The 12,346-nt window shown below is 43.4% G+C and overlaps 1 protein-coding gene across 15 annotated transcripts in view; it reads left to right on the top strand.

Annotated features, from left to right (window-relative positions):
- The window catches only part of LOC122543855 (RNA-binding protein 4-like), a 199,806-nt gene that overhangs the window by 1,712 nt on the left and 185,748 nt on the right, over positions 1-12,346 (top strand). For 14 of the 15 annotated variants that reach the window (XR_006310144.1, XR_006310148.1, XR_006310147.1 and 11 more), the window contains exon 2: positions 3,336-3,642. Coding sequence is in view for 9 of the 15 variants with exons in the window: in XM_043682699.1 (XP_043538634.1) it covers positions 3,336-3,642 (307 nt within the window). In the remaining 6 variants the exon portion in view is untranslated. Of the gene's footprint in view, positions 1-3,335; positions 3,643-7,298; positions 8,879-12,346 lie in introns of those variants that run through there. The other variant, XM_043682693.1, reaches the window with a different exon arrangement.

The following is a 12,346-nucleotide window of genomic DNA, read 5'->3' as shown; positions in this document are numbered from 1 at the left end:
CTGCATCTATCCTCTCCAGACCCTTAAGAATCTTGTATGTTTCAATGAGGTGGCCTCTCATTCTTCTAAACTCCAGTGAGTACAAGCCCAACCTATTCAACCTCTAAAATCCCTACATATCCGGGATCAACCTAGTGAAACGTCTCTGGACTCAGACCTCTAATAACAGGATGTCTTTCCTTGGAGAAAGGGACCAAAATTGTTCCAAGTCTTTGAGCAATGGTCTACCTGGTGCTTTTGTATACTTTTAGCATCAAAGGCTCTAGTTTGATCGCACCTGAAATATTGTGAATAAGTGGCAGTGAAAGGATTTTGGCAATAGTACTAAAGACCTGTGCTCTAGAACTAGCTTTTGCCTGAAACGTCGATTTACCTGCTCCTCGGATGCTGCCTGATCTGCTGTGCTTTTGTAGCACTGCAATCTTGACTCTAATCTCCAGCATCTGCAGTACTCACTTTCGCCCATGCCTTTAGCCAAGCTAGATTTAATTTCATTCCCGACAGTGTGGAAACAGGCCCTTCGGCCCAACAAGTCTACACCAATCATCCGAAGAATAACCAACTCAGACCCGTTCCCCCTAACTAATGCACCTAATTCTATGGGCAATTTAGCATGGCCAATTTACCTGACCTGAACATCTTTGGACTGTGGGGGGAAACCGGAGCAAACCCATGCAGACACTGGGAGAATGTGCAAACTCCACACAGACAGTCGCCTGAGGCTGGTATCGAACCCGGGTCCCTGGCACTGAGACAGCAGTGCTAACCACTGAGCCACCATTTCCTCCCTCCCTCCCCATTCCATCATAGCTACAGCATTAGTGTCACCTCAGTAATTTGGAAATTGCCCAGGTGTGCCTGTCCTCAAGAAGTTGTGCAAACCCAGACTGACCAGTTACTGTGCTGTCAGTGACAATAAAGGCTGGCCTAGTTAATGAAATCCACACCCACACATTTTAAAAAATCTTAAATAAGGAGACTAGGACAGTACTCCAGTTGTGGCCTCACTGATGTTCTATATAACTGTAAAGAAACACCCCAACTTTTCATCTTTTGAAAGGAGAATGGAATATCTATGTTCTATTTGCCTTCCTGATCAGTATTTACACCTACCTGCTCACCTAACTGTGATTCATGTAACAGATCATCCTGTTCCCTTTGTACCTTAGCATTCTGCAATCTCTCTATTTAAATAATATGCTGTTTTTCTATTCCTGTGATCGTGTACAAGTTTGAATTATACATCATCTGTGGATTTTCTGTCTACTCACTTAACATGTTGCTGACCTGTCCTCTTCACAAGTTCATTCCAGTCACTATGATCAGCTAGTTTTATAATCCTACATTTGGTTTCTTTATCCTAGTTAATAAAATAGGTAGTGACTAGTTGGGACCTCGGGGCCAATCTCTCCAGTCAGTATTAGAAATCATAGAATACCTACAGTGTGGAAGCAGGTCATTCGGGCAATTAAGTCCGCAACAACTCTATAAAGAGCATCGTACCGAGGCCTATCCCTGTAATCCTGCATTTCCCACAACCAATGCATCTAATCTGCATGTTTTTGGACTGTGGGAGGAAGCCGGAGCATCCAGAGGAAACCTATGCAGACACGGGAAGGATGTACAAACTTCACACAGACAGTCGCCTGAGGGTGAAATTGAACCTGGGTCCTTGGTGCTGTGAGGCAGCAGCGCTAACCACAGCCACCATTTCGTTCCATAAAGAAATCACAGCAGACAGGGGCCAGCCTGTTATTAGTGTGACCAACTCCGGATATCGCTCATATGACTTCCCTCCCCCACTCTGCACAAAGCGGAATCCTGACAGACCCAGGATTTGAACCACTATCTCCCAAATATTACCAGAGTCTCTGGATTAGTACTCTGGCAATAATATACTCGGCTATCATATCTTGCACTATGAAAATGATATGTATATGTCTGTTCTGTCCTTCCTGTTGACGAACCAAATTTCTAACTACACTGTTGTGTTGCTGCAATACCATAAGGTCTTATTTCATGCAATAATCCTATGATATGGCATATGCCTTTTGGAGTAAATGCAGCATATCCACAGGTTCTCCTTTTCCGCATTCCCAGTTAATTTATTGGACGCTTTTTGAGAAACTAATTAAATATTATTTGCCTCTCTCCAAACCACATTGACTCTGCCTAATTTCATTGATGATTTGGAGATGCCGGTGTTGGACTAGGGTGTACAAAGTTAAAAATCGCACAACACCAGGTTATAGTCCAACAGGTTTAATTGGGAGCACACTAGCTTTCGGAGCGACGCTCCTTCATCATCCACCTGATGAAGGAGCAACGCTCAGAAAGCTAGTGCTTCCAGTTAAAGTTGTTGGACTATAACGTAGTGTTGTGTGATTTTTTAACTAATTGCATTGAGATTGTCTCATGAGCTGCTATATCTTCCTTAAATATTCCAGCATTTTCTGTCTGACAGATGTTAAGATGGTTGGTCTGTTCTTTCCTCCGTTCTGCTCCACCCCTTAAATAAAGGAGTCCCATTGGCTCTTTTCTAGTCTGATGTGCCCTAGCCAGGATCTAGAGAACTTCGGAAACTTAGAACAATTGTATTTCATTTTTCAGTAGCGGCAGCTGTTAAGACCCTAGGATGAAATCCACTGGGACCTTATTAGTTCTAATAAATTTCTCAGCACTTTTTTCCAGATATACCTAATTGTTTTAAGTTCTTTCCTCATGTCCTCTCCAGTAAGGATAGATATAAGTTTGTTTGATCTACTATTTCCTTATTTCCCACTACTAATTCCTCAGACTTGCTTTCTCGAGGATCTGTGCTCACTTTAGTTGTTCTTTTCAAGTGCATGTCACAACTCTTAATGTTTTTGCTAGATTTTTCTCTCACTCTTAATTTCTTCCTAATTATTGTTTTAGTCATTCTTTACTGTTCTTTATATTTTTCCCAATCTTATGATTTGCCACTAACCTATGTAAATTGATATGCTTTTCATTTCAATTGGTACTATCTTTTAACTTTAGTTAGCCACGGCTGGGAAGTCCTTTCTCCAGGGCGTCTTTCTTTCTAATCGGAGTGGACCTGTTCTGGGTATTCTGAAATATCCCCTTGAACAAGAAATAATGTCTAATTTGAGGGAAGACGGAAGTAAAGAACTGTCAGTTTGTAGAGACTCAGCAAAGAAACAAAGTGTGAGGAGGACTCTGTTAGACAACGTGGTTCAAAAGATTATGGGCAGTGATCAGATAATAGTGCAGCTGTTTTCATACACAAGGTACACGGGACTGGATGGCAGGTTTAAAAATAAAATGTCACCACTTTTTGTTTTGCTTGATAGAATTATGGCTTTGTGCACATGGAGGATAAAGAGGCAGCAGATGAGGCGATCAAGAACCTTCATCACCACAAGCTGCACGGGCTTCCCATCAATGTTGAAGCCAGCAAGAGCAAGGTGAAGACCTCCACTAAGCTGCATGTCAGTAACATCGGAGCTGAGTGCACGAACCAAGAGCTGCGAGCTAGGTTCGAAGAGTACGGACCTGTCATCGAGTGTGACATTGTCAAGGACTATGCCTTTGTACACATGGAGCGGGAGGAAGATGCCATGGAAGCCATCAGAGGCTTTGATGGCACTGAATTTAAAGGTGAAATTGCTGGAGGGTATTGGGCAGGGAAATGGTACCGGCTTGGGCACTGGCCAAACCAAGCATGGATACCACTGCAATACTGGCTGCCATTGTTTACAATCCCATAATATTCCCTGTTAGCTTTTCCGAATGGGAAGTGGAAGAACAGAGGCAATAATTGACATCTTAAAAATAAATGTCTGTTATCCTCTCCCTCCCCAAATACCCGTATGGTAAAATACTAGCATTTTCAAAAATTACCTGATCTTCGCAAATTCTGATTATATTCTATTGTCTACATCCACACTTACTGATTTCTAGAAATTGTGTGCAGTTGTTGTTTCTAACTGGTTTCCGTGTGAGGATAGTGAGGCTTTGACCCTTGAATCACAAAAATCCTCGTTCACATTCCAAGTATATACTGACTGGACAGACGATCTGACAATATATCTGTACTGGTGGGGCGAGGGATTTAAGTCTACATAAGTTGTTGATCCCTATTGAATAACCTCCCCTTTCCCCTCCCTCTAACCTTAGGGAGTGGCACCTGTTGATGTTCATTGAAAACAGATTCGATGCTTCCCACAGTTGTATCGGTCACCTGTAAGGGACTGACAGATGGATGAAGACTTTGCCTGTTTGAATGCTGCTGGTAGGTTTAGAGTTCCCGAGGCACGAATGGGTCAGCAAAACTTGAAGGTCTCATAATTTCCCTAAGTAAGTAGTATTGGGATCATTCACTGTACTTTCTTCCATGTCTGTCAGTTTTTAGTTCTGTTCTCACAGTTGTCAAGTGGTATTCATCTGAAGTCTATTAGCTGCGTTTTGGGCTTTGCTTGAAGGCCGCGTTGTGATGTGTGATCCTGAGTGCAATGTCTGACAGCATGTAAAGTGATGCTGTAGAGCTAACAGGAGCTGGGCAGAAATTACCTGGCTCAGATAACAGTATTGGAAATGATAAACATCTGTATTACTCTGATAAGGATGTGGTCTGTCACTGAGCTTTACGTTTCTGAAGGGTTTTGGTTGATTCCTTGGCTGTCTAGTGGAAGTTTCATCGTCTTTGCATGCTGGAGGGGTAGTGGAAACTGACAGCTGCAGAGTAGAGGAAGTAGTAAGGGCAGGACTGGGTTCTGCTCTTTATCCCAGCCAATTAGCCCATCATCTAGACTTGCACATGAAGAAATGTACTCCAGTTGGAGTTGTTGCAATCAGGAGAAAACTGATAATAACAGAATTTTCAGCTTTTCAGAAAAAGTACTCAATGTTTGCAAGTTCTAGCAATTGTTTGAATAACTTGCATAGACTGTAGTCTGGGTTGCAACAGCTAGACATCAGTTACCCATTCACTGGTAGGTAAATTACAGTAGTTGAGCTGGAGAGACCCTACATTTTAAATGAAAGTTCAGCATTTTCAGTATTAGTCGTTGAGATAACTGTTCTTCACTGGGATTGAAATTATTAGTGTTGAGGATGTGTTGATGTTGCTGTCACTGTAGTAGTTTGTGGGCAGACAGCTGTTCATTTGGCGCTTGCTCTCTATCTACATGGGGTGACATTCCCAAAAGCTGCCCCCACAAGGGCTGAACAAGGACGGTTTCAGCAGTTGCCTATTGGAGTTTGCAAGTGTGTTCTTTATGATGATGTAACATGTGCATTAAGGGGGTAATTCAGCAATACTGCACTCCCACTAATGCCCCACACAAGGAGAGCACACAGACTGGAGTTGGAACTCTGGAAATGTGTCACTGATTCTTGGGCCAAACTCAACAGAATGCAGCATCATGGCTTTACTCTGTTTCAGAGCAGTGTCTGAATCTGTAATGCTGCCTGTCTCCTAATGAAACAAGTTAGAACTTGGTCTTTGCCCAGAAAAGACTTTATCCAATTTGAAAACGCAAGCTCCCTGCACGGTTCAGAAGGTTTATCGAGAGAATGGCTGGTTCCAGTGTCAAGCCCACCTCTTGTCTTGTCCTTCCTTTGTTTCATGTTCTTAGTGTTGTCATTGATGTTAATTCATATCCATCTGCAACTAGGAGCTGATCACCAGGTAGTCCTCAGAACAAAAATAACTCTCCTTTCTGTGCTCAAGTTTGTACTATATGAAATTCCTGGACGTGGGAGTGTTCTCTACTTTTTGCCTCACCGGTGGGTAAAATCTGAATCCGACTATCAATATATATTGGTACCAACAGCTTGAATTTCTGTAAATGCATGTGGCCACAGAGGTTAAAGGTTATTCCATTGTTCCGAAGCAAAACATTTGGAAGTTAGGTCATTTCTGATATATTAATAACAATAAAGAGTAGAAAAGCTTATTCTTTCATAATGCCTGTGTAACGCTCTCCTTGGCCATCATCTGAACTGGTTCCATAGTGAGATCAGTCTGTCACTTGTGTGTTGAGCTCAAGGGGCTGTTTGCAGAAGGAATTCCCTAATGGTACCTGGTGCCTGCTGTTTCTCTAAGTGGACATGGTGTAGAATTTTTGTTCATTTGCTGTTGAAGCTTCACGAAAATCTGGTGTTCTCTGCAGCTGCGTTTTCTCTTCCTTGTCAGCACATGTTCCTCTCATCAGTCCACCATGGAGATGGGTATGTGGAGACTTTTCTCATGCCTGGTCAAACGCATGCTGCTCTGCGTCATCTTGTGGGATTCCTTCCCACTATTCTGGCATTCTTTGGAAGGATACCATTCAGCAACGCAGTCTGACTGGTCTTAGAGGAAACCTTATCATTTTGCTCCTTTTGTAAATTTCCTCCTTACTTTGAGGAATATTGATACTCCACATGGACCTCATTGAATTGATGAGTGGTGAGTAATGTGAGCTAACCGAATGTCACATCCTTTGGCATATATTTTGGTTTCCTTGCTGTCTGGCTCAGCAACTGTTTGGTTTTTCTTCATTCTCCAGGCTTAGTTGAGTCAAAAGTACCAAAAGGCATTTGTCTTAAAGGGTGAGCAGTAACTAGGGAATTGCGCATCTCAATTAAAAAATGCTTCTCCATTCATAAGAATCAACAAAAAGATTGCCATTTTAAAACAAAAATGTTGTTTTCTGCCTGATGGTTACCATGAGCTTGAGTCGCCTTCTCTGTCAGAACCAGTGCATAATGCCACCCAGCCACAGTTCTCAACTGATGGAGGGAAGGGAGAAAAAACTCTGGGTACCATCACTGGTAATGGAGTATTCAATCAACTGGGTGCTGTCTTTCCTGTACAAGGTTTTAGGGTCTGTCAGACCTGTAGCACTCAGGAAATTGCAGCTGTATTCTTGTGAGGAATTTCCACTCCTTTAGGGAATAGGGGGAATACCTTAATTGAGAGACTACCCCTCTCTCTCTTTCAAGTGTGCAGTGTACAGAACTAGTTGACAATTTTCCCCCAGTACTAATTGTGGATGAGTGCAATCTCTGTTCAGCCTCATGCACAAAAACATTTAGAAAATTGAAATCTCCTTTTCCCCATTCCACTCCCTCCTAACTAAATGATGGTTAGTCGATTCCCCTACCACTCTACCTGCCTCCTTTGGTAACAGTTGTAACCAGAACTCTAAATCCCATCCCAAACCTTGTCACTTCTGCACTGGGTTTAAACTGAACCATGGCAAGAGACCGCATTTTTTTTCCAAAGAAAAGTGTCATTGAGCAAACTCTCTTGCGTCTTGTTTTCAAAGGCAAACGGATCCATGTCCAGCTGTCGAGGAGCCGGCTTCGGACACAACCTGGGATGGGCGAGAAAAATGGCTGTTACCGGTGCGGTAAAGAGGGCCACTGGTCTAAAGAATGCCCCAAAGATCGCGGCGGTTTTGACGGTGGATTCTCTTGCGACTACCCCCAACCTTACCCAACGCGGCCCATGTCAGCATACGGAGAGCGTCCTGTGTACGATGAGCGGTACGGGATGGCTCACCACTACGAGAGCTACCCGGCACAGCCATATGCGGCGACGGGAGACTCCTACTTTGATCGGCGCCCAACTCAGCTTGCACCTATAGGCGCCGCGATGGCCAATTGCGTCCCTGGCGGGTTAGATCCCTATGGGAGGCACCCAGTGCTGCCCTCGCCCCTTCCCTATTACAACCGGGATAGGAGCCCTCTGCGACGGATGCCTGTGGCCCCCTCGAGCACCGGATATGGGTTTGATTACACACAAGTCAATGCGGCAGCACTGTCCAATAGATCTCCATATGACATACCGAGCACAATGGGAAATGCCTACGTGGACCGTTCGCGATACTCTATGTTCTGATCCAAAGGTGAGGCACTATCCTCTTTCCAACTGCAGGTGTGTGTCTGACATTGCAGGTGCTACTTCAGGTGGCTATTGCACAAGGAGCTTCAAGGCTCCTCTTCCTCTGCCCCCTTCCTCCCAGGGTAACATTGGTTCAGGGTGGGCTGGGATTCCCAGTGTTATTTAGTAGGCTTCTGATGTGCTTCCATTAAGATTTATGTGTGGATTGGGACCAATCACACATTTTATTGGAAGGAAACTTGTGGAGCCAGAGCTCTTCTACGTAGAGGTGATGACAGCTGGTGATTGGGTGAACGTTGACCAGAACAGCAGACTGCACCGTTACTGAAGTTGATAAGTGCTTAGTGGTAACAGAACCTCGTGATCTTTATCTTTACATTGAACAGTTTTTTTTTCTTTCTGTGCTGCCGAGGATCTCAGTTCTTTGTGCATTAGCCACTGAATGTCTCTGAGTTTGTTATCGACATGGCTCATGTAGGACAGGGTGAAATGGCTGCGTGTTTCAGAGTGGTCGATTTCAGGCTGCAAACTTGAGGTGAGATGTGTGCCTCTTTATTTTAACATATATATTTAGAGAAATCAAAATTGACGTCCTTGTGTGTACTTCTTTTTGTTTCTTGCAGGAATTATTAAGTATCTCCGGGTCCCCCTCCCCCCAGTATACGTGTGAGTCTTCGGGTTGTGCGGGATGTAGCGCAAAGGACATTTGGTGCGATACCCCACCCCTAATCTTTTATTTTTAGAAATAGTTAAAAGTACAACTCAGTTCTAGACACCAGCTCACTGTACTGGCAGTGAGCAGTGGCAAACCCCTCTCCTGCTTTCTCTGAAAACCGGGCTTGTTCTGCGTGTTCTGTTTTTAAGTCGTAACAATTCTTTGTGCTGGTCAGGAGTACATTGCACCTCTGTCAGCAGTAGAAAACTGACTCTTCTCTTTTTTTTAGTTTATGCATTTTCTTGTATTGAAAACTAATACAATAAATACCAGGTGTTTTACATTCAGTTCCTGGCTCCGAGTTGCTGCTTTGCGTTTGGTCCCTTTCTTCTTAAGTTGGTGTGAGAGTTGGGGTACAGTCTTTCTGCCTAACAAGAGGTAGCTTGAGGCCATATTATCAAGGCTAGCTACTTGCCCAGTTTAGCGCTTTGCTCAGGCAGACCCTGACAATTCCTCTGAGTTAAATTATTTGATGCCTGCCACTCACTGACTCCTCTTGGCTTTGTCTGCTGCCTTTTCTGATTGTGCATGGTCAGTGGTCACTTGAGCTGAGATATATGATATTTGGGATTAAAAACTTGGCATTGTATCAAGACTGTGAATTGACCAGCAGTGGGAATCTGGTTTTGAACCTAGCCAGAGACACTTGGGTTATGGATCCTTGCTGGAAATCTACCAGACATCTGTACTAAATATCATTCAAGGACACATCTGACATGGTTTGGGCTGCAGTAAATATTAAAGCATTGCATTTTGCTGTGTTAACAGGACAGTGTGGAGAAAGCTTTATCTCTTGTCCAATCTGAAAGTGCTTGATGTTGCTGTCATTGTATCCAGGGACCTGTTCGCTGGTCACCACATTCCCAGGCTGATCTGCCTCATTTGCAAGAATTGTTGTAGCCTCTCTGAATGCTATCAGACATGTTTATTTCCTCCCCATACTTGCTGATCACACTTGCCAAGACGGTTTCCGTGAGTCGGCCTAAACTGGTCACAGCAGGGCAATTAAGCAGTGAAGAGTTACTGAAATAGGGCATTCATGTGTGGTGTTCATACAGTGTATAAGCCAATGAGTAATTGATAGATATCTTTGCATACCTCTTTCACTGGTAGAATTATCCCTCTGTTTGGTATTCCCTGTGCAGTCACCTACACATAATCAAAACATGCTGAAAATTGGATATAGAGGAGAAATGTTGCATAAATCAACACAATAATCCACGGGTAATATGTTTTAGCCACTTACTGGCAAAGTAGGATTGAATAAGGGAGTTTCTCACCCAGCTTGAGTTCGACATGCTTGGTTTGAAGTTGTTGGACATCCTTTTGTCTGCTGTGTTATGACAGTGTTAGCCTGCTTTTTGCAATTGGCCTAAATGTGACTCCAGACCTACAGCAAAGTGGTTTATTTTTAGTGGCCCTCAGAAATGGCTGAGGAAGCTAATTATCTCAAGGGGCAATTAGGGATGGGAAACAGATACATTGTCAGTGACATCTGCAATCATGAAAGTGATAAAGAGAAATATAGTGATGAAGTAAGTGTCATCGTAACAATTTTAAATTGAAATTCAACTACTAAAATATTGCTCTCTGGTACATAGCTTTAGGCTTTGATGCTACACATGGATTGTATACTTGCATGATATTTGAGCAGTCAGTAGACCCCATATTTCACCTTAAATTTTCTGATTGTAGACAGGCACTTTCTCTGGCTGTCAGTAGGATGTTTTGACAAACTTGTTGCTAACTGGGCCAAGAGTTAGAGGTTTTGATGAGAACAGCTTTGTTTTACTGTGATTCTTTGTGTTGTATTTCAGAGTGTAGAGGACAAAAGGACTTCCCAGTGACTTACTAAGTTGTAACATCAGTTGCAATCCCAAAGACTTCAACAACCAGTAGAGTAATTTGAACTGTATTGAATATCATGAGGTAACTATCATTAGGTAAATGTGTGGGCGCAGTAAGATGTTGGTCGCAGGAGGCATGTTTACCAGGACAGCCAAGGTTTGAACAAAGCTTCCTGGGCTGAATTTCGATCCTACCCGCCCACCCAAACGCTCCCTCCCATTCTTTGAAGGGGTCTCCAGGCCATACACACCCAAAATACCAAATTTAACTCTGCATCCAAGTTACATTTATTCGCCATGGCAAGTGGGACTCACAAGCTAAACCAGCATTTATTGCATAACCAGCATTTATTGCGTATCACCAGTTTAGGGAGGCAATGGCTTAGTGGTATTGCTGGACTATTAATCTACAGACCCATGTATAAGGGATCTAGCAGATGGTGGAACTTGAATTCAATAAAAATCCAGAGTTAAGAGTCTAACGATGAAATCATTGTAGATCGTTGGAAAAACCAATCTGGTTCACCAGTGTTCCGTTAGGGAAGGAAACTGCCATGTTTACCTGGATTGGCTTACGTGTGGCTCCAGACTCACAGCAATATGGTTGATTCTTAACTGACCTCTAGCCGATTAGGGATGGCATTAAATGCTGGCCTAGCCAGTGACACCCACGTTCTGTGAAGGAATAAAAAGGAACTTATTGTCCTTTGACAGGGTGGTGGTTAGCTGTGTCTTGAACTGTTGCAGCACTTGGGTTTTAGGGGAAAGTACAATGCAGTTAGGAAGGGGGTTTCAGTAATTTGACCCAGCAACAATGAAGGAACAGCAGTATAGTTCAAAGTTGGGATGGTGTGTGCCTTTGAGGGGAACTTGTAGGTAATTTTGATCCCATGGACTTGTTGCCTTCAGCCTCCTAGGTAGTAGATGTTGCTGGTGGGAAGGTGGTGTTGTAAAGAGCCTGTGTGAGTTGTTGCAGTGTCTCTTGTTGTAGTGCATGCTGCTGCCTCTCTGCACTGATAGCGGATGAAGTGAATGTCAGTGATGTTAGATGAGATGCCAGTCAAGCACACTGCTTTTTCCTGAATGATGTTGAGTTCCATGAGCGTCGTTAGGACTGTCTTCTTCCAAGCAAGTGAAGTGTATAGCATACCTCTCATGGCATATAGATGGTGAACAGACCTTGAAGGCCCAGGATGGAATTATTCACTGCAAAATTCCCAGCATGTCACCTGCACTTGAAGCCATCATTTTTACATAGATTTTTCTGTTCAGTTTCTGTTCAATGATGCTGATAATGGGGGATTCTGAAATGCTAGTACTATGGAATGTCCAGGGAAAATGGTTAGACTCTCCCTTGTTGGAAATGGTCATTGTCCCGCACACATATAGCACATGTATATTATTTGCCACTTGTCAGTCTAACCCTGGATGCTGTCAGGGCCTAGCTGTGTTTGGATATGCATTGCTTGAGTTGTCATGAATGCTCGTGAATATCGTCTACTCATCAGCAAACATCACTGCCTTTGACCTTATCATGGAGTGACAATCATTGACAAAGTAGCTGAAGATGGTTGGACCAAAGGCATTTCCCTAAAGAACTACTACGATGCTATCCTGTGGCTGAGATGATTGACCTCCAACAATCACAGCTATCTACCTTTGTGCTGGGTGTAACTCCATGGAGAGTTCCCTCCTTGATTCAGTGACTCCAGTTTTATTTGGGCTGTTTGGAGCCACACTTAGTAAAATGTCACATTGTTGTCAAGGGCAGAAGCTGTGATCACACTTCAGGAGTTCAGCTGTCTTATCCATATTTGGACAAAGGTTGTTATGAGGTCAGGAACTGTGTGAGCCAGGTGGAACCCACAATGAGTGTTATTGAACATTTATTGCTGAGTAAGTGCTGAC

The sequence above is a fragment of the Chiloscyllium plagiosum genome, chromosome 45 (genome assembly GCF_004010195.1).
Source record: "Chiloscyllium plagiosum isolate BGI_BamShark_2017 chromosome 45, ASM401019v2, whole genome shotgun sequence".
In the NCBI taxonomy this organism is placed as follows: domain Eukaryota; kingdom Metazoa; phylum Chordata; class Chondrichthyes; order Orectolobiformes; family Hemiscylliidae; genus Chiloscyllium; species Chiloscyllium plagiosum.
This window is presented reverse-complemented; position numbering and strand designations above follow the sequence as displayed.